This window comes from Pseudoliparis swirei, chromosome 9 (genome assembly GCF_029220125.1).
Source record: "Pseudoliparis swirei isolate HS2019 ecotype Mariana Trench chromosome 9, NWPU_hadal_v1, whole genome shotgun sequence".
Lineage (NCBI taxonomy): Eukaryota > Metazoa > Chordata > Actinopteri > Perciformes > Liparidae > Pseudoliparis > Pseudoliparis swirei.
In genome coordinates this window covers 26,736,691-26,754,736 of record NC_079396.1, presented here as the reverse complement: position 1 = coordinate 26,754,736, position 18,046 = coordinate 26,736,691, and the positions used below count along the sequence as shown (strand labels likewise).

General features: G+C 48.7%; 1 protein-coding gene across 1 annotated transcript in view; it reads left to right on the top strand.

The window, feature by feature from the left end:
* Positions 1-18,046, top strand: part of LOC130199905 (membrane-associated guanylate kinase, WW and PDZ domain-containing protein 1-like) — a 57,996-nt gene that overhangs the window by 33,892 nt on the left and 6,058 nt on the right. Inside the window, 18 exon segments of the mRNA XM_056423757.1 lie at positions 197-279; positions 1,193-1,228; positions 1,867-1,924; positions 2,262-2,368; positions 2,808-2,951; positions 3,037-3,222; positions 4,376-4,963; positions 8,735-8,769; positions 9,848-10,097; positions 10,823-10,914; positions 11,702-11,918; positions 13,360-13,419; positions 13,422-13,640; positions 16,202-16,405; positions 16,538-16,625; positions 16,726-16,786; positions 17,195-17,338; positions 17,425-17,563. Coding sequence (XP_056279732.1) covers positions 197-279; positions 1,193-1,228; positions 1,867-1,924; positions 2,262-2,368; positions 2,808-2,951; positions 3,037-3,222; positions 4,376-4,963; positions 8,735-8,769; positions 9,848-10,097; positions 10,823-10,914; positions 11,702-11,918; positions 13,360-13,419; positions 13,422-13,640; positions 16,202-16,405; positions 16,538-16,625; positions 16,726-16,786; positions 17,195-17,338; positions 17,425-17,563 — 2,711 coding nt within the window.

Here is an 18,046-nt window from a genome sequence, read left to right as displayed (position 1 = left end):
CGTTCTTGTTCATGAAACCCACCAAAAACTATTGATAAGACGGATGAGTCCTGTTTGTTTGACGCCACCGTGCCGACCCCTCCCTCTCACCTTCCACGTCCTCTAGTGGACTCTCTGAGTCCTTTATGCCCCCCCCCCCCCGTCCCCCCTCACGCCGTGCTTCTCATTGTGCGGCTTCTGTCTCGTTCCCTCTCAGCCACAACACGAAGACCACGTCGTGGATGGACCCCCGGTGTCGAGACAAAGGCCCCCGGCCGCTGGAGGACTGCGACGACGATGGTGAGCTCCACAGTGAGAGGGGGGTGGGGGGGAGTGGACCATGACCTCCACAGTGAGAGTGGGGGGGAAGTAGACCAAGACCTCCACAGTGATGGGGGGGGGCCAGGACTATGAACCGTAACCAGATGGTCAAACTGACTTGTCGTGAATTGGACGGTGTCGGCTTATTAATTGATAAATGAAAAGCAACCGTCTACTTTATTGTCATCTATTAGGATTTTTTTCTCAGGAAAGGAAATAATGTATTTTATTTATTTATTGAAATGAATTATTTTATTTGAATAAAAACTATTTTTGGGGCTCATTAGTAGTTCTGAAATATGTATTTTATTTATTTATTTTATTTATTTTATTTATTTTATTTATTTTATTTATTTTATTTATTTTATTTATTTTATTTATTTTATTTTAATTAATTATTTGCTTTGAATAAACATTTGGGCTCATTCATTCTAATATCTCTTGAATATTGCTTTGAAAACCATCTCCTGAATTAAACTTGACCCCTGGTGACCCCTGGTTAGCAGGTCCGTCTTTCAATCAGGGGGTTGGAGGTTCAATCCCCGCCCTGGTCGATGTGTCCTTGAGCAAGACACTCAACCCTGAGCCTGTAGCTGTGTCTACATGTGGGATGTAACATGGTTAAAAGTGTCAGCTAAATGAAATGTAATGTAAAGAACTGGGATCACAGGTTGTGGAATGGCGCCCTCTAGTGGAGAGATTCAAAACTATGCCTTTCTGGGTTTTGTTTACATGTTTTGTGGTTTTAAAAAAGTAATGTTTAAAGTAAAGTTTCTGAAACTAAGGGGTTTCTGTTTCCCTCTCCCCCCCCCACCTCTCCTCTGCTATCCATCCCCCTTTTCTACTCTTCATTATGTTTTCTCTTCTCCATCCTGCTTTGATTTTGGAGAAGAAGGGATCCACACGGAGGAGCTGGACACGGACCTGGGTGAGACCTTAAGATTCACTTGAGACGTGGACAATGAATCTCGATGACTTGTGAATTCTGTGAAATATTCACGAGAAAATGTTTAAAGATGCTCAACTTCCATTAAGTGAGGATGCAATTAAAAATAAATATCAGTAAAAGTAAATATCAGTTTATGAGATACAATTATCAAATTCCTCAAAAGACTTAAGCCTTAATCCATATTTCAGTTTTTATTTATTTTTCTACTTTTTAAATGTTCCCCTTAAATTTCATATACTGTATATATATAAATATATGTATATATATAAATGTATATTTATTTATATATATGTATATATATATGTATATATAAATATATATATTCATATTTATATATGTATATATATATGTATATATATATATATATATTCATGAATAAATATACATATTCATATTTATATATATAAAAAAAAAATTTAAGGGAAAATTTAATGCAGAAGCCAACGAATTTTCTAAATTTAATAGACACGGTACGAGAAGTCTGCAATTATTTCTTCGGCGTTTCATAATATTTTCAGGACATTTACAGGAGACGTAAAGACGGACGAGGTGAACGTATTAATGTGTTAACGTATTAATGTGTTCACGTATTGATGTGTTTTAATGTCGTGTTTCAGAGCTTCCTCCGGGATGGGAGCGGATAGAAGACCCGGTGTACGGGGTCTACTACGTGGAGTGAGTCCATCACCTTGTTGACATTACTGAGCTTTATTAATGAGCTTTATTAATTAACTTTATCATCTCTTATTAACTGTAACCGGGTCTGGTTTCCACGCACCTGATGGTCAAAATGAATTGAATTTAAAATTGTAGGCCTATTAATTGATGAATAAAAATATACATTATGATTTTTTTCACAGAAAAAAACATGCAAATTCTTTTCTTTAAATTAAATATTTGCTTTGAATAAATAAATAAAAGTTTTCGGCTCATTAATAGTTTTTGATTTGTAAATTATGATTTTTAAATGTATTTTATTTATTGCATTCATTTTTAAATTCCCCCCCCACAGTCACATAAACAGGAAGACCCAGTACGAGAACCCGGTGGTGGAGGCTCGGCGCCGGACGATCCTGGAGCAGCAGCCGCCGCCGCCGCCGCCGCCGCAACCTCCAGAAGGTGAGCGGTATATCCAAGGTTCGTTTCCTGGCCCCGCTTCTTTCTCTCTTCATGTCTGTGAGCTTCACGTTTCTCTCTTTGTGTCTGTGAGCTTCACGTTTCTCTCTTTGTGTCTGTGAGCTTCACGTTTCTCTCTTTGTGTCTGTGAGCTTCACGTTTCTCTCTTCATGTCTGTGAGCTTCACGTTTCTCTCTTCATGTCTGTGAGCTTCACGTTTCTCTCTTCATGTCTGTGAGCTTCACGTTTCTCTCTTCATGTCTGTGAGCTTCACGTTTCTCTCTTCATGTCTGTGAGCTTCACGTTTCTCTCTTTGTGTCTGTGAGCTTCACGTTTCTCTCTTCATGTCTGTGAGCTTCACGTTTCTTTCTGGCGTTTTAAGGTTTCCTTTGATGTCTTCCTGTGTGTCCGTACGTTGACGTCTGTGTTTCCGTGTCCTCAGAGTGGATCGAGGAACACTCGGAGGCGACTCCGTTGGCGAACTACGCCTCGAACCACCTGGAGACCTACAGGGACCCCCAGGGGCCCCCCACGCTGCCCCCCACGCTGCCCCCCACGCTGCCCCCCATGCCCGGCGGAGCCAAACGTAAACCCGCGGCCCGCTCGGTTCTCCCGCCGCGAGACTCGGAGACCCCGTGTTGTTCTGAGGGCCCGTGTGTCTCCGTCCGCAGGAGGGAAGCCGTTCTTCACCAGGAACCCGGCGGAGCTGAAGGGAGTCTTCATCAACACCAAGCTGAAGAAGAGCCGCCGCGGCTTCGGCTTCACCGTCGTCGGGGGCGACGAGCCGGACGAGTTCCTGCAGATCAAGAGCCTGGTGCTGGACGGGCCGGCGGCCGTGGACGGCAAGATGGAGACAGGTGCGTCCACAGGGGGCGACAGAGGAACGGCCCACAATGCAACAGGGGAAAGAGCAAACACGCGCGTCACGGTCAAATACCGTTTTACTTTTTTCGGGTTCTACTGTGGTTCTGCTGCCTTGGTTTCACGATGAGGTCGCCTGTTACAGAACCTTAATGTTCTCATCCTCAATCATTTATTTAGTAAACGTCTCTGTTTTATTACACTAGAACCATTCAGGGTTCCACAGATCGTCCTAGCAGGACGTTCCCGGTAGAACCTTCTGTAAATGTTTTCATGGAACACGTTCAGAGGGTTCTACCTCATTTCTGACATTGAGGGTTCTACCTCAATGCACCACCTGTGGGAGGTTCTACCCAGAACCCAGCATGCAGGGTTCTATAGAGGACCCATCATGCTGGGTCCTATAGAGGACCCATCATGCAGGGTTCTATAGAGAACCCATCATGCTGGGTCCTATAGAGGACCCATCATGCAGGGTTCTATAGAGGACCCATCATGCAGGGTTCTATAGAGAACCCATCATGCATGGTTCTATAGAGAACCCATCATGCATGGTTCTATAGAGGACCCATCATGCAGGGTTCTATAGAGAACCCATCATGCATGGTTCTATAGAGAACCCATCATGCATGGTTCTATAGAGGACCCATCATGCAGGGTTCTATAGAGAACCCATCATGCATGGTTCTATAGAGGACCCATCATGCAGGGTTCTATAGAGAACCCATCATGCATGGTTCTATAGAGAACCCATCATGCATGGTTCTATAGAGGACCCATCATGCATGGTTCTATAGAGGACCCATCATGCAGGGTTCTATAGAGAACCCATCATGCATGGTTCTATAGAGCAGTGGTTCTCAACCTTTTGGTTCCGTCGTGTTCCCCTAAATTCACTTCATGAACTTAGATTTATATATTTGGTTGAATATTTATGAAATCACAATTTTTCCAGGATTTTTGACTGGAATATATTAAATATATATCTATGTGTTTTAATCTCACGGCGCCCCTCGAGGCCATTTGAGAACCACTCTTCAACCACGGGGTTCTGCAGAGAACCCTTTCATGTTCCACGGGCTCTCTCCAGAACCCTGAAGGTTGCGTCCTGGTTGTCAAAGACGGCGTCGCTCTCGGTGTCCTCCCCAGGCGACGTGATCGTGAGCGTGAACGACGTCGTGGTTCTGGGCCACACCCACGCCCAGGTGGTGAAGATCTTCCAGTCCATTCCCATCGGCTCCACGGTGGACCTGGCGCTGTGCCGCGGCTACCCGCTGCCCTTCGACCCCGACGACCCCAACACCAGCCTGGTGACCTCGGTGGCCATCGTGGACAAGGAGCCCATCATCGTCAACGGGCAGGAGGCGTTCCACTCGCCCTGCGGCGCCGGGGGCCCGCGGCCGCGCAGCCCGTCGGCGGCGTCCGAGCCGGCGTCCGGCGGCTACTCCAGCGACGTGGTGGACATGGCGTCGTCCATCGCCACGCAGCCGGAGCTCATCACCATCCACATGGAGAAGGGCGACAAGGGCTTCGGCTTCACCATCGCCGACAGCCCGACGGGCGGCGGCCAGCGCGTCAAGCAGATCGTGGATTACCCGCGCTGCCGCGGCCTGCGGGAGGCCGACATCCTGGTGGAGGTCAACAAGAGGAACGTGCAGAACATGAGCCACAACCAGGTGGTGGACCTGCTCAGCAAGTGCCCCCGGGGCAGCGAGGTCACCATGCTGGTGCAGAGAGGTACGCACGCGCCCACGGCCGCTTACGCTTTGTTTACAGTGTGTTTACACTTTGTTTACAATGTATTTACAGTGTGTTTACACTTTGTTTACAGTTTGTTTACAGTGTGTTTACGCTTTGTTTATAGTTTGTTTACAATGTGTTTACAGTGTTTACGCTTTGTTTACAATGTGTTTACAGTGTGTTTACGCTTTGTTTACAGTTTGTTTACAATGTGTTTACAATGTGTTTACAGTTTGTTTACAATGTGTTTACAGTGTGTTTACGCTTTGTTTACAGTTTGTTTACAATGTGTTTACAATGTGTTTACAATGTGTTTACACTTTGTTTACAATGTGTTTACAGTGTTTACGCTTTGTTTACAATGTGTTTACAGTGTGTTTACAGTGTGTTTACGCTTTGTTTACAGTTTGTTTACAATGTGTTTACAGTGTGTTTACGCTTTGTTTACAGTTTGTTTACAATGTGTTTACACTTTGTTTACAGTTTGTTTACAATGTATTTACGCTTTGTTTACAGTGTGTTTACACTTTGTTTACAATGTGTTTACAGTGTGTTTACAGTGTGTTTACGCTTTGTTTACAGTTTGTTTACAATGTGTTTACAATGTGTTTACGCTTTGTTTACAGTGTGTTTACAGTTTGTTTACAATGTGTTTACAGTTTGTTTACGCTTTGTTTATGCTTTGTTTACGGTTTGTTTATGGTTAGTTTACGGTTTGTTTACTGTTTGTTTATGGTTTTTTTACGGTTTGTTCACGTTTTGTTTACATTTTGTTTGTGTTGTGTTTACGTTTTGTTAACAGGTTGTTTAGGTTTGTTTATGGTTATTTACAGTTTGCTTACGGTTTGTTTACATTTTTTACATTTGGTTTGCGGTTTGTTAACGGTTTGCTTACAGTGTGTTTACAGTTTGCTTACATGAAGAGAGGATTGGGTCAGAGGGTCAGGAGGTCAGAGGGTCAGGAGGTCATCGATGTTGGAGCTCTGAGTCTCTCTTCGCTGTGTGTGTGTTGTGTGTGTGTTGTGTGTGTGTAATGTGTCGTCCTGTGTTTGAATGAATCATATTGTTTTAAAGCTTTCAATGAATGTATTTATCATATCAGGAGTTGATAACGTGACCTTGTGGTGACCTTGTAGTGACCTTGTGGGGACCTTGTAGTGACCTTGTGGTGACCTTGTGGTGACCGTGTGGAGACCTTGTGGTGACCTTGTGGTGACCTTGTGGAGACCTTGTGGTGAGCTTGTAGTGACCTTGTGGGGACCTTGTGGTGACCTTGTAGTGACCTTGTGGGGACCTTGTAGTGACCTTGTGGTGACCTTGTGGGGACCTTGTGCTGACCTTGTGGTGACCTTGTGGAGACCTTGTGGTGAGCTTGTGGTGACCTTGTGGTGACCGTGTGGTGACCTTGTGGGGACCTTGTGGTGACCTTGTGGTGACCGTGTGGTGACCTTGTGGGGACCTTGTGGTGACCTTGTGGTGACCGTGTGGAGACCTTGTGGTGACCTTGTGGTGACCATGTGGTGACCTTGTGGTGACCGTGTGGAGACCTTGTGGTGACTGTGTGGTGACCTTGTGGTGACCGTGTGGTGACCTTGTGGGGACCTTGTGGTGACCTTGTGGTGACCTTGTGGTGACCGTGTGGTGATCTTGTGGAGACCTTGTGGTGACTGTGTGGTGACCTTGTGGTGACCTTGTGGTGACCTTGTGGTGACCTTGTGGTGACCTTGTGGTGACCTTGTGGCGACCTTGTGGTGACCTTGTGGTGACCTTGTGGTGACCTTGTGGTGACTGTGTGGTGACCGTGTGGTGACCTTGTGGTGACTGTGTGGTGACCTTGTGGGGACCTTGTGGTGACCTTGTGGTGACCTTGTGGTGACCTTGTGGTGACCTTGTGGTGACCTTGTGGTGACTGTGTGGTGACCGTGTAGTGACCTTGTAGTGACCTTGTGGTGACCTTGTAGTAACCTTGTGGTGACCTTGTGGTGACCTTGTGGTGACCGTGTGGAGACCTTGTGGTGACTCTGGTCCGTCCTGCAGGTGAAATGTATTTATTAATTATGACAACATCTCGTCTATCTGTTGAAAACATCTATTATGAGCGTAAAGATCTCGTCTGGCGGTTTCACACTCGAAGAAGGAGGCGCGGCCATCTTTCTCTCCTCCATCTTGTCTTCCCCTCCGTTGTTGTCATGACAATCTCCTCCGGCTCCCCCCCACCCCCTTGAGAGACGGAGGAGAGTAAAGAAAATGAAAAGGCAGCTATAGGAAGGCTAGTGTGTAGTGTGTGTTTAAGTGTTTGTGGTGTGTGTGTAGTGTATGTCTATGTGTCTGTTTGTCTGTGTGTTTGTGTGGTGTGTGTGTGTTTGTGTGGTGTGTGTGTGTGCTGTATGTAATGTGTGTGTGTGTGTGTGTGTGTGTACGTATGTCTATCTATTGAAACACAGAGCTGTAGATTCAGACACAAATTGTGTTGTTTTAGTTGTGTTGTTTTTGTTGTTTTGTAATTCTAAATAATAGATTTAATTTATAAATATTTTTTTTATACAACTTTTTGCTTTTTAGAGCCACTCAATGCGAGCATAAAGTAAAGGAAGTAAAGGGTAAAGGAAGTAAAATAAGTAACGGAAGTAAATTAAGGAAAGGAAGTAAAGAATAAAGGAAGAAAAGGATAAAGGAAGTAAAGGAAGCAAATTATAAAGGAAGTAAAGGATAAAGGAAGCAACGGAATTAAAGGATAAAAGAAAAAGTTAAGAATAAAGGAAGTTAAGTATAAAGGAAGTAAAGGGTAAAGGATGAAGGAAGTAAAGGATAAGTAAAGTAAATGCTAAAGGAAGTAAAGCGTAAAGGAAGTAAATGATAAAGAGAGTTAAAGATAAAGGAAGTAAAGCGTAAAGGAAGTAAAGGGTAAAGGAAGTAAATGATAAAGAGAGTTAAAGATAAAGGAAGTAAAGGGTAAAGATAGTAAAGGAAGTAAAGGGTAAAGGATAAAGAGAGTTAAAGATAAAGGAAGTAAAGGGTAAAGATAGTAAAGGAGTAAAGGAAGTAAAGGGTAAAGGAAGTGAATAAGGTACAGGCTAAAGGAAGCAAGTGAAGTAAAAGATAAAGGAAGTTAAGGAAGCAAAGAAAGTACAAGGTTAAATGATTTCAAAGAAGTAAAGGAAGTATAGGAAGGAAGCAGAGGAAGTAGAATGGGAAGCTTCCCCCTTGCAGTGCGTGAACTTGGCGAGCTGCGGCCGCTCGGTAACGTTCAGCATACTGAAGAGTTGATCGCCATGGCAACGGCAACTCTTTTTGTCCCAGATGCCGCTCGAGAATTAATTTAGTCTATTTTAGTCTTGTGTGTGTGTGTGTGTGTGTGTGTGTGTGAGAGTTGTTGGGCTTTGATGGAGGATGAACTGGCTCCAAGTATTAATATTTTATCAGCACAAATTAGATTGTTCAACAGTGTGTTAACTAGTGTAGAGAGAGAGAGAGAGAGAGAGAGAGAGAAGAGGAGGAGGAAGATGAGATGAAGAAGCTCGATCTTCTTTTTGATGTTGCTAGACTCAGTGGGTAATAGTTGAGATTCTGCAGCTAGGGAGGAGGAGGAGGAGGAGGAGGAGTCACTCTCCTGGATTAGCAGTGCAGTGTTGCTCGGAGAGAAGTGGAGACCAGGGGTCCACCCTCTCATGCTGGAGGGGTTCTTCTTCTTCTTCTTCTTCTTCTTCTTCTTCTTCTTCTTTCTTCAGTCATTGATGCTCTCTCTCTCTCTGTGCCGATGTTTTGCAGGAGTGGTGCAAGCCAAGAGGAGTCCGAAGCTGGTGGTGAGTACTCCTTTCTCTTGTGTGTGTGTGTGTGTGTGTGTGTGCCTCCAGAGCTTCCTCCTCTCCTCTTCTTTCTCTTTCCATCACTTTGTTGTCGTCCTTTATCGTCTCCGTTTTGTTTTAAACCCTCTCGACATCCCGCCGCCCGCTGGCTGACTAACGGTGAGACAGGGATCAGCTGCTAGGGAGGAGGAGGAGGAGCAGGAGGGAGGAGGAGGAGGAGGAGGAGCAGGAGGGAGGTGGGTGAGGAGGAGCAGGAGGAGGGCGGAGGAGGAGCAGGAGGGAGGAGGAGGAGCAGGAGGAGCAGGAGGAGGGGGGAGGAGGAGGAGCACGAGGGAGGAGGAGGAGCAGGAGGAGGAGGAGGAGGAGGAGGAGGAGGAGGGAGGAGGAGGAGGAGCAGGAGGAGGAGGAGGAGGGAGGGAGGAGGAGGAGGAGGAGGAGCAGGAGGGAGGAGGAGGAGCAGGAGGAGGAGGAGGAGGAGGAGGAGGAGGAGGAGGAGGAGGAGGAGGAGGAGCAGGAGGGAGGTGGGGGAGGAGCATTCTTCTAGGGAGGACGAGTTTTAACAAGTGCTGTTTGGGGTCACGGAGAATTGGAGGGGGGGGCTAGATGGGGGAGGGGGGGTAGATGAGGGGGGTGTAACCTCGATTCCGAAGTGTTCGAGCGTTCAGGATTGGGTGGCGTTCGTATAAATAAATCAAAGGCTTTTCGATGTGTCTTCATCTTCTCGTTACCATGGAAACCAAACGGTCTCCTCCGGCTCAGAGAAGAATAAACGATGACATCGTCCTCCGTCGGCACTTTCTCTCGCTTCTCACCCCTCTGCTCCACCCTCCCCTCACCCCCTCACCCTCTCACCCTCTCACCCTCTCACCCCCTCACCCTCTCACCCCCTCACCCCTCACCCCTCACCCCTCACCCTCTCACCCCCTCACCCTCACCCTCTCACCCCCTCACCCCTCACCCCTCACCCTCTCACCCCCTCACCCTCACCCTCACACCTCACCCTCTCACACCCTCACACCTCACCCCTCACCCCCTCACCCTCACCCTCTCACCCTCTCACCCACTGGTCCCACAGCAGCAGCTGGAGAGGAAGGACAGCCAGAGCAGCTCCCAGCTCAGCGTGTGCAGCCATCGTAGCTCCGCCCACGCCGACTCCCCCGGCCACCCGGCGGCGCCCGCCGCCATGCCGGGCGACGCCCCCACGCAGCCTCTGCCGGGTCTCCCCCACCACCAGGACCCCGCGGACGCCGGCGCCCTCACCCTGCAGAAGAAGCCGGACCCCTTCAAGATTTGGGCTCAGTCCCGCAGCATGTACGAGAGCCGCCGTGAGTCCCCAGGAGACACACACACACACACACACACAGACACACACACACACAGACACACAGACAGACACACACACAGACAGACACACACAGACACACACACACACACACACACACACACACACACAGACAGACACACACATACATACATACACAGAAATACACACACACACACACACACACACACACAGACAGACACACACACAGACACACACACACACACACACACACACACACAGACAGACACACACACACACAGACACACACATACATACACACACAGAAATACACACACACACAAACACACACAGACAGACAGACACTCACACACACACAAACACACACACACAGACACACACACACACACAGACACACACACACACACAGACACACACACACACACTCACAGACACACACACACACTCACTCACAGACACACACAGACACACACACACACACAGACACACACACACACACACACACACACACACACAGACACACACACACACACTCACAGACACACACACACACACACACACACAGACACACACACACACTCACTCACAGACACACACAGACACACACACTCACACACACACACAGACACACACACACACACACACACACTCACAGACACACAGACACACACACTCACACACACACACAGACACACACAGACACACACTCACACACTCACTCACCCCCCCCCCCCCCCTGTGCTCCAGTGCCTGACTGCCAGGATCAGGACATCTTCCTCTGGCGGAAGGACACGGGCTTCGGCTTCCGGATCCTGGGAGGAAACGAGGCCGGCGAGCCGGTGAGTTTGGCTCCGCCTCCACCTGTCCGTCGACGTGGCGATCTGAGCGTTCGCCACGACCAATCAATGAAGCTCGTGAATGCGTGGTCCTCCCTCTCGGTGTGCTTCCTCTTCCTCTTCCTCCTGTGTGTCCGGCCTCTTTAGCTTCCCAAGTGGAGCTGTTGCACTCTGGGGGATCGAACAGGCGGCTTGTTGAGGGGAGCCAATTACCCACAATCCCTCTGGTTGTGAGCCACGCTTTGTCTTCAAAGGACCCGAGCGAGAGGCAACTATTGAGGAAGATGGAAATAAAATGGCCGCCGGCTTCGGGTCTCCCCCTCAGGAGTCTTTCCTGCACTTCAATTGGCCGAGGTCGTGTCTCATAAATTAGACGTTCGCTTATTCAATTTCCAGAATTATCCAATGTGCTCTTTTCTTTTTGATCCTAGAGGTGGAAAATAGATTTTTTTTTTGTCCGACACGACCTCTGAAATTAAAAGCGGTGTAGCTCGGGCTGTGGATGACAGATAATACGACAAAAGAAACCTTCGGCAACGGAAGTTCGGTGGACTAAGAGCTGAACTGAAGAATGAATCAGAATTCATTTCATTGAAAGTAAACGGCTTTGGAATATGTGCATTGTACATTCCCAAACGTGTTATCGGATAACAACAACAGCCACATGGATGTATTATTCCCATGAAGAGAGTTTTGTTCTTTGCAAATGTTCTGTTTCAATATGTAAATGAGGCACCGGCGTGCGTCTCGGCTGTTTTCCCTCCGCGTGACGTCGGCGTTCCTTCTCCAGATCTACATCGGCCACATCGTGAAGTACGGCGCGGCGGACGAGGACGGCCGCCTGCGGTCGGGCGACGAGCTCACCTGCGTGGACGGCACGGCGGTGGTGGGCAAGTCGCACCAGCTGGTGGTGCAGCTGATGCAGCAGGCGGCCAAGCAGGGCCACGTCAACCTCACCGTGAGGCGCAAGTCCACCGGCCACCCCGGTGAGTCCACCGGCCAAACCGGTGAGTCCACCGGCCACCCCGGTGAGTCCACCGGCCACCCCGGTGAGTCCACCGGCCAAACCGGTGAGTCCACCGGCCACCCCGGTGAGTCCACCGGCTACCCCGGTGAGCGGCCGCGGCGGGTCACGACGGGTCGAAACGGGTCAAAACGGGCCGAAATGGTCATTGCTACAGTTGAAATCCATTACATTGCTACAGTTGCAATCCATTACATTGCTACAGTTGTAATCAATTACATTGCTACAGTTGTAATCCATTACATTGCTACAGTTACATTGTTACAGTTGTAATCGATTACATTGCTACAGTTGCAATCAATTACATTGCTACAGTTGTAATCCATTACATTGCTACAGTTGCAATCCATTACATTGCTACAGTTACATTGTTACAGTTGTAATCGATTACATTGCTACAGTTGCAATCAATTACATTGCTACAGTTGTAATCGATTACATTGGTACAGTTACATTATTACAGTTGTCATCGATTACATTGCTACAGTTGCAATCAATTACATTGCTACAGTTGTAATCCATTACATTGCTACAGTTGCAATCCATTACATTGCTACAGTTGTAATCAATTACATTGCTACAGTTGTAATCCATTACATTGCTACAGTTACATTGTTACAGTTGTAATCGATTACATTGCTACAGTTGTAATCGATTAGATTGGTACAGTTACATTGCTACAGTTGCAATAGATTACATTGGTACAGTTACATTGCTACAGTTGTAATCCATTACATTGCTACAGTTACATTGTTACAGTTGTCATCGATTACATTGCTACAGTTGCAATCAATTACATTGCTACAGTTGTAATCGATTACATTGGTACAGTTACATTGCTACAGTTGCAATAGATTACATTGGTACAGTTACATTGCTACAGTTGTAATCGATTACATTGGTACAGTTACATTGCTACAGTTGTAATCGATTACATTGGTACAGTTACATTGCTACAGTTGCAATAGATTACATTGGTACAGTTACATTGCTACAGTTGCAATCGATTACATTGGTACAGTTACATTGCTACAGTTGTAATCGATTACATTGGTACAGTTACATTGCTACAGTTGCAATAGATTACATTGGTACAGTTGTAATCAATTACATTGGTACAGTTGTAATCGATTACATTGGTACAGTTACGTTGTTACAGTTGCAATAGATTACATTGGTACAGTTGCAATAGATTACATTGGTACAGTTGTAATCGATTACATTGGTACAGTTACGTTGTTACAGTTGCAATAGATTACATTGGTACAGTTACATTGCTACAGTTGCAATAGATTACATTGGTACAGTTACATTGCTACAGTTGTAATCGATTACATTGCTACATTGATGAAAAGGGCGAAAACGGGTCAAAACGAGCCAAACGGCGTTTCTAGCGTGTTTTTCTGCGTCCGCCCAGTTAAAAGAAGGCGGCCGCGCCTCCGCGCCTCCTCACCACAGCAGCCAGCAGGCCAGCAGCAGCCTGGAGGGGGCAGCGACCAGGGGAGCCAGAACTCCCTCAACACCGTCAGCTCCGGCAGCGGCTCCACCAGCGGCATCGGCAGCGGCGGCGGAGGCGGCGGCGGCAGCGCGGTGGCGCCCGCCTCCCTGCAGCCGTACGACGTGGAGATCCAGCGCGGCGAGAACGAGGGCTTCGGCTTCGTCATCGTGTCGTCCGTCTCCAGACCCGACGCCGGCACCACCTTCAGTAAGAACTCCCCGTGTGGGAAAGTAGGAGGAGTTATCACTACGTCACGTCAGTGCTACGCTGCAGCTCACGATTACATCCAGACAGTTGGAATCGATTACATTGCTACAGTTACATTGCTCCAGTTACATTGCTACAGTTACATTGCTACAGTTGTAATCGATTACATTGCTACAGTTACATTGCTACAGTTGTAATCGATTACATTGCTACAGTTGTAATCGATTACATTGCTACAGTTACATTGCTACAGTTACATTGCTACAGTTGTAATCGATTACATTGCTCCAGTTACATTGCTACAGTTGTAATCGATTACATTGCTCCAGTTACATTGCTACAGTTACATTGCTACAGTTGTAATCGATTACATTGCTACAGTTGTAATCGATTACATTGCTACAGTTACATTGCTACAGTTGTCATCGATTACATTGCTACAGTTGTCATCGATTATGTTGCTACGATGATTAATCAAGTCTTCTTTTTTCCTCTTTTTCCCGTTTTTCTTTCCGTCTTTTCCTCTCACGCCACTTCCCTCACACCACTTCCCTCATTCCACTTCCCTCACGCCACTTCCCTCATGCCACTTCCCTCATGCCACTTCCCTACTTCCCTCACGCCACTTCCCTCACGCCACTTCCCTCATGCCACTTCCCTCATGCCACTTCCCTCACGCCACTTCCCTCATGCCACTTCCCTCACACCACTCTACTTCCCTCACGCCACTTCCCTCATGCCACTTCCCTCACGCCACTTCCCTCATGCCACTTCCCTCATGCCACTTCCCTCACGCCACTTCCCTCATGCCACTTCCCTCATGCCACTTCCCTCACGCCACTTCCCTCACGCCACTTCCCTCACACCACTCTACTTCCCTCACGCCACTTCCCTCATGCCACTTCCCTCATGCCACCTCCCTCACACCACTTCCCTCATGCCACTTCCCTCACGCCACTTCCCTCACGCCACTTCCCTCATGCCACTTCCCTCACACCACTCTACTTCCCTCACGCCACTTCCCTCACGCCACTTCCCTCACGCCACTTCCCTCACACCACTCTACTTTCCTCACACCACTTCCCTTACACCACTTCCCTCACGCCACTTCCCTCACGCCACTTCCCTCACGCCACCTCCCTCATGCCACCTCCCTCACACCACTCTACTTCCTCACGCCACTCTCCCCTCCCTCACACCACTCTACTTCCTCACACCACTTCCCTTACACCACTTCCCTCACGCCCCTTCCCCTCACGCCACTCTCCCTCCACTCTACTTCCCTCACGCCACTTCCCTCACGCCACTTCCCTCACACCACTTCCCTCATGCCACTTCCCTCATGCCACTTCCCTCACGCCACTTCCCTCACGCCACCTCCCTCACGCCACTTCCCTCACACCACTTCCTCACTCCACCTCCTCACGCCACTTCCCTCACGCCACTTCCCTCACACCACTTCCCTCATTCCACTTCCCTCACGCCACTTCCCTCACGCCACTTCCCTCACGCCACTTCCCTCATGCCACCTCCCTCACTCTACTTCCCTCATGCCACCTCCCTCACGCCACTTCCCTCACGCCACTTCCCTCATGCCACTTCCCTCATGCCACCTCCCTCACACCACTCTACTTCCCTCACGCCACTTCCCTCACGCCACTTCCCTCACGCCACTTCCCTCACACCACTTCCCTCATGCCACTTCCCTCATGCCACCTCCCTCACACCACTCTACTTCCCTCACGCCACTTCCCTCACACCACTCTACTTCCCTCACGCCACTTCCCTCACGCCACTTCCCTCATGCCACTTCCCTCACACCACTCTACTTCCCTCACGCCACTTCCCTCCACTTCCCTCACGCCACTTCCCTCACGCCACTTCCCTCATGCCACCTCCCTCACGCCACTTCCCTCATGCCACTTCCCTCACGCCACTCTACTTCCCTCACACCACTCTACTTCCCTCACGCCACTTCCCTCACACCACTCTACTTCCCTCACACCACTTCCCTCATGCCACTTCCCTCATGCCACCTCCCTCACACCACTCTACTTCCCTCACGCCACTTCCCTCACGCCACTTCCCTCATGCCACCTCCCTCACGCCACTCTACTTCCCTCACACCACTCTACTTCCCTCACGCCACTTCCCTCACGCCACTTCCCTCACGCCACTTCCCTCACGCCACCTCCCTCATGCCACTTCCTCATGCCACTTCCCTCACGCCACTCTACTTCCCTCACGCCACTCTACTTCCCTCACACCACTCTACTTCCCTCACGCCTCTTCCCTCACGCCACTTCCCTCACACCACTCTACTTCCCTCACGCCACTTCCCTCACGCCACTTCCCTCACACCACTCTACTTCCCTCACGCCACTTCCCTCACGCCACTTCCCTCACACCACTCTACTTCCCTCACGCCACTTCCCTCACGCCACTTCCCTCACACCACTCTACTTCCCTCACACCACTTCCCTCACGCCACTTCCCTCATGCCACTTCCCTTACACCACTTCCCTCACGCCACTTCCCTCACGCCACTTCCCTCACGACAGCTGGAAACGCTTGCGTGGCCATGCCCCACAAAATCGGGCGCATCATCGAGGGCAGCCCGGCGGACCGCTGCGGGAAGCTGAAGGTGGGCGACCGGATTCTGTCCGTGAACTGCTGCTCCATCACCAACAAGTCGCACTCGGACATCGTCAACCTGATCAAGGAGGCCGGCAACACGGTCTCGCTCCGGATCATCCCAGGTGATGGTAAGGCTTTTTTGGGCCTCTTCCGGGCTTCAGCGGGTCTGTTGCGCAATGCGAGCGCCGGGTCACGTGACTTGAGCGAGGAGGCCAACGGGTGGGTTTCTTTTCCCCGTTAATCTCTCCGTATCTTTGCAGAATCTTCCAACGCTTCTCTGCTGACCAATGCGGAGAAGATCGCCACCATCACCACCACGCACACGCCTCAGCAGACCGCCGAGTCACGGTGAGTTTGTCGCAATCAGATAAAGTAAGATGAAATCAAATAAAAGTCCTTCTGTGTTCTTCAGTGTGTATTCATGTGAGTTTGTCTCTCTCGCTCAAAGGAATAACTCAAAGTCAAAAGGAGCTCCTCCCCCTCCGCCCACGCACAGTCAGACCGCACAGGTAAGGAACTCCCGTCGCTACGTTTCCACCACTGAAGAAGAAGAAGAAGTGTTTCATCAACAAATAGCCCAAACACACACACACACACACACTTTGTCCGGTTTCTTCCCGACACTAAAACCAAAAACATAGATCTGAGTCGGCTCATTTTTCAGACGTTGGCATTATTCATAACGTTGCCATGGTGACACCGGGGAAAAGACAATGAAGTCGATTTTGGAAGAGACCATTCTTCTGTTGGGGGGGGGGGGCACGTGTGGCATCAATTATTCACATATTTCAAGAGGTGTTGTACTGCCGTTGACATGTAACGTGTTTTTTTTCTCGTGGCACACTGAAGTTTCGGACTGACCTCTTGTTGACCGTTGACCTTTCCTCCCTGTGACCTTCACCTCTTCTTCTCTTCAGGACGCAGAGTTCTACTCCGTGGACCTGGAGCGCGACAGCAAAGGCTTCGGCTTCAGCCTGCGGGGAGGACGGGAGTACAGCATGGACCTGTACGTGTTGAGGCTGGCGGAGGACGGCGCCGCGGTCAGAAACGGCAAGATGAGGGTACGCGAACCGTAAAAAAAAACAACGCGGGATTAGTGACGCCTCTCTTTCGATAGAAAAAAAAGACAGCCGTCGTTTGTCTTCAGGTGGGAGATGAGATCCTGGAGATCAACGGCGAGACCACCAAGAACATGAAGCACTCGCGGGCCATCGAGCTGATCAAGAACGGCGGGCGGTGGGCGCGGCTCGTCCTCAAGCGGGGCGACGGATCCGTACCTGAATATGGTACGTGAGCGAGCGGCGGACATTTTGGATTTTCAGGATGTTCGTGTCGACCGTAAAGGATTTTCTGATCCTCAAGATCGAGCCGTCCAAATATCATTGATCACTGAAGGGCTGGTCGCCACAGAAACGCTGATGATGGATTATTCATGTCATGTCGTTATACAGGACTGTCTCAGAAAATTAGAATATTGTGATAAAGTTCTTTATTTTCTGTAATGCAATTAAAAAAACAAAAATGTCATGCATTCTGGATTCATTACAAATCAACTGAAATATTGCAAGCCTTTTATTCTTTTAATATTGCTGATTATGGCTTACAGCTTAAGAAAACTCTAAAATCCTATCTCATAAAATTTTAATATTTCCTCAGACCAAGTAAAAAAAAAGATTTATAACAGCTGAGTGTTTGTCAAGGCTCAGGAAACCCTTGCAGGTGTTTCGAGTTAATTAGACAATTCAAGTGATTTGTTTAATACCCTACTA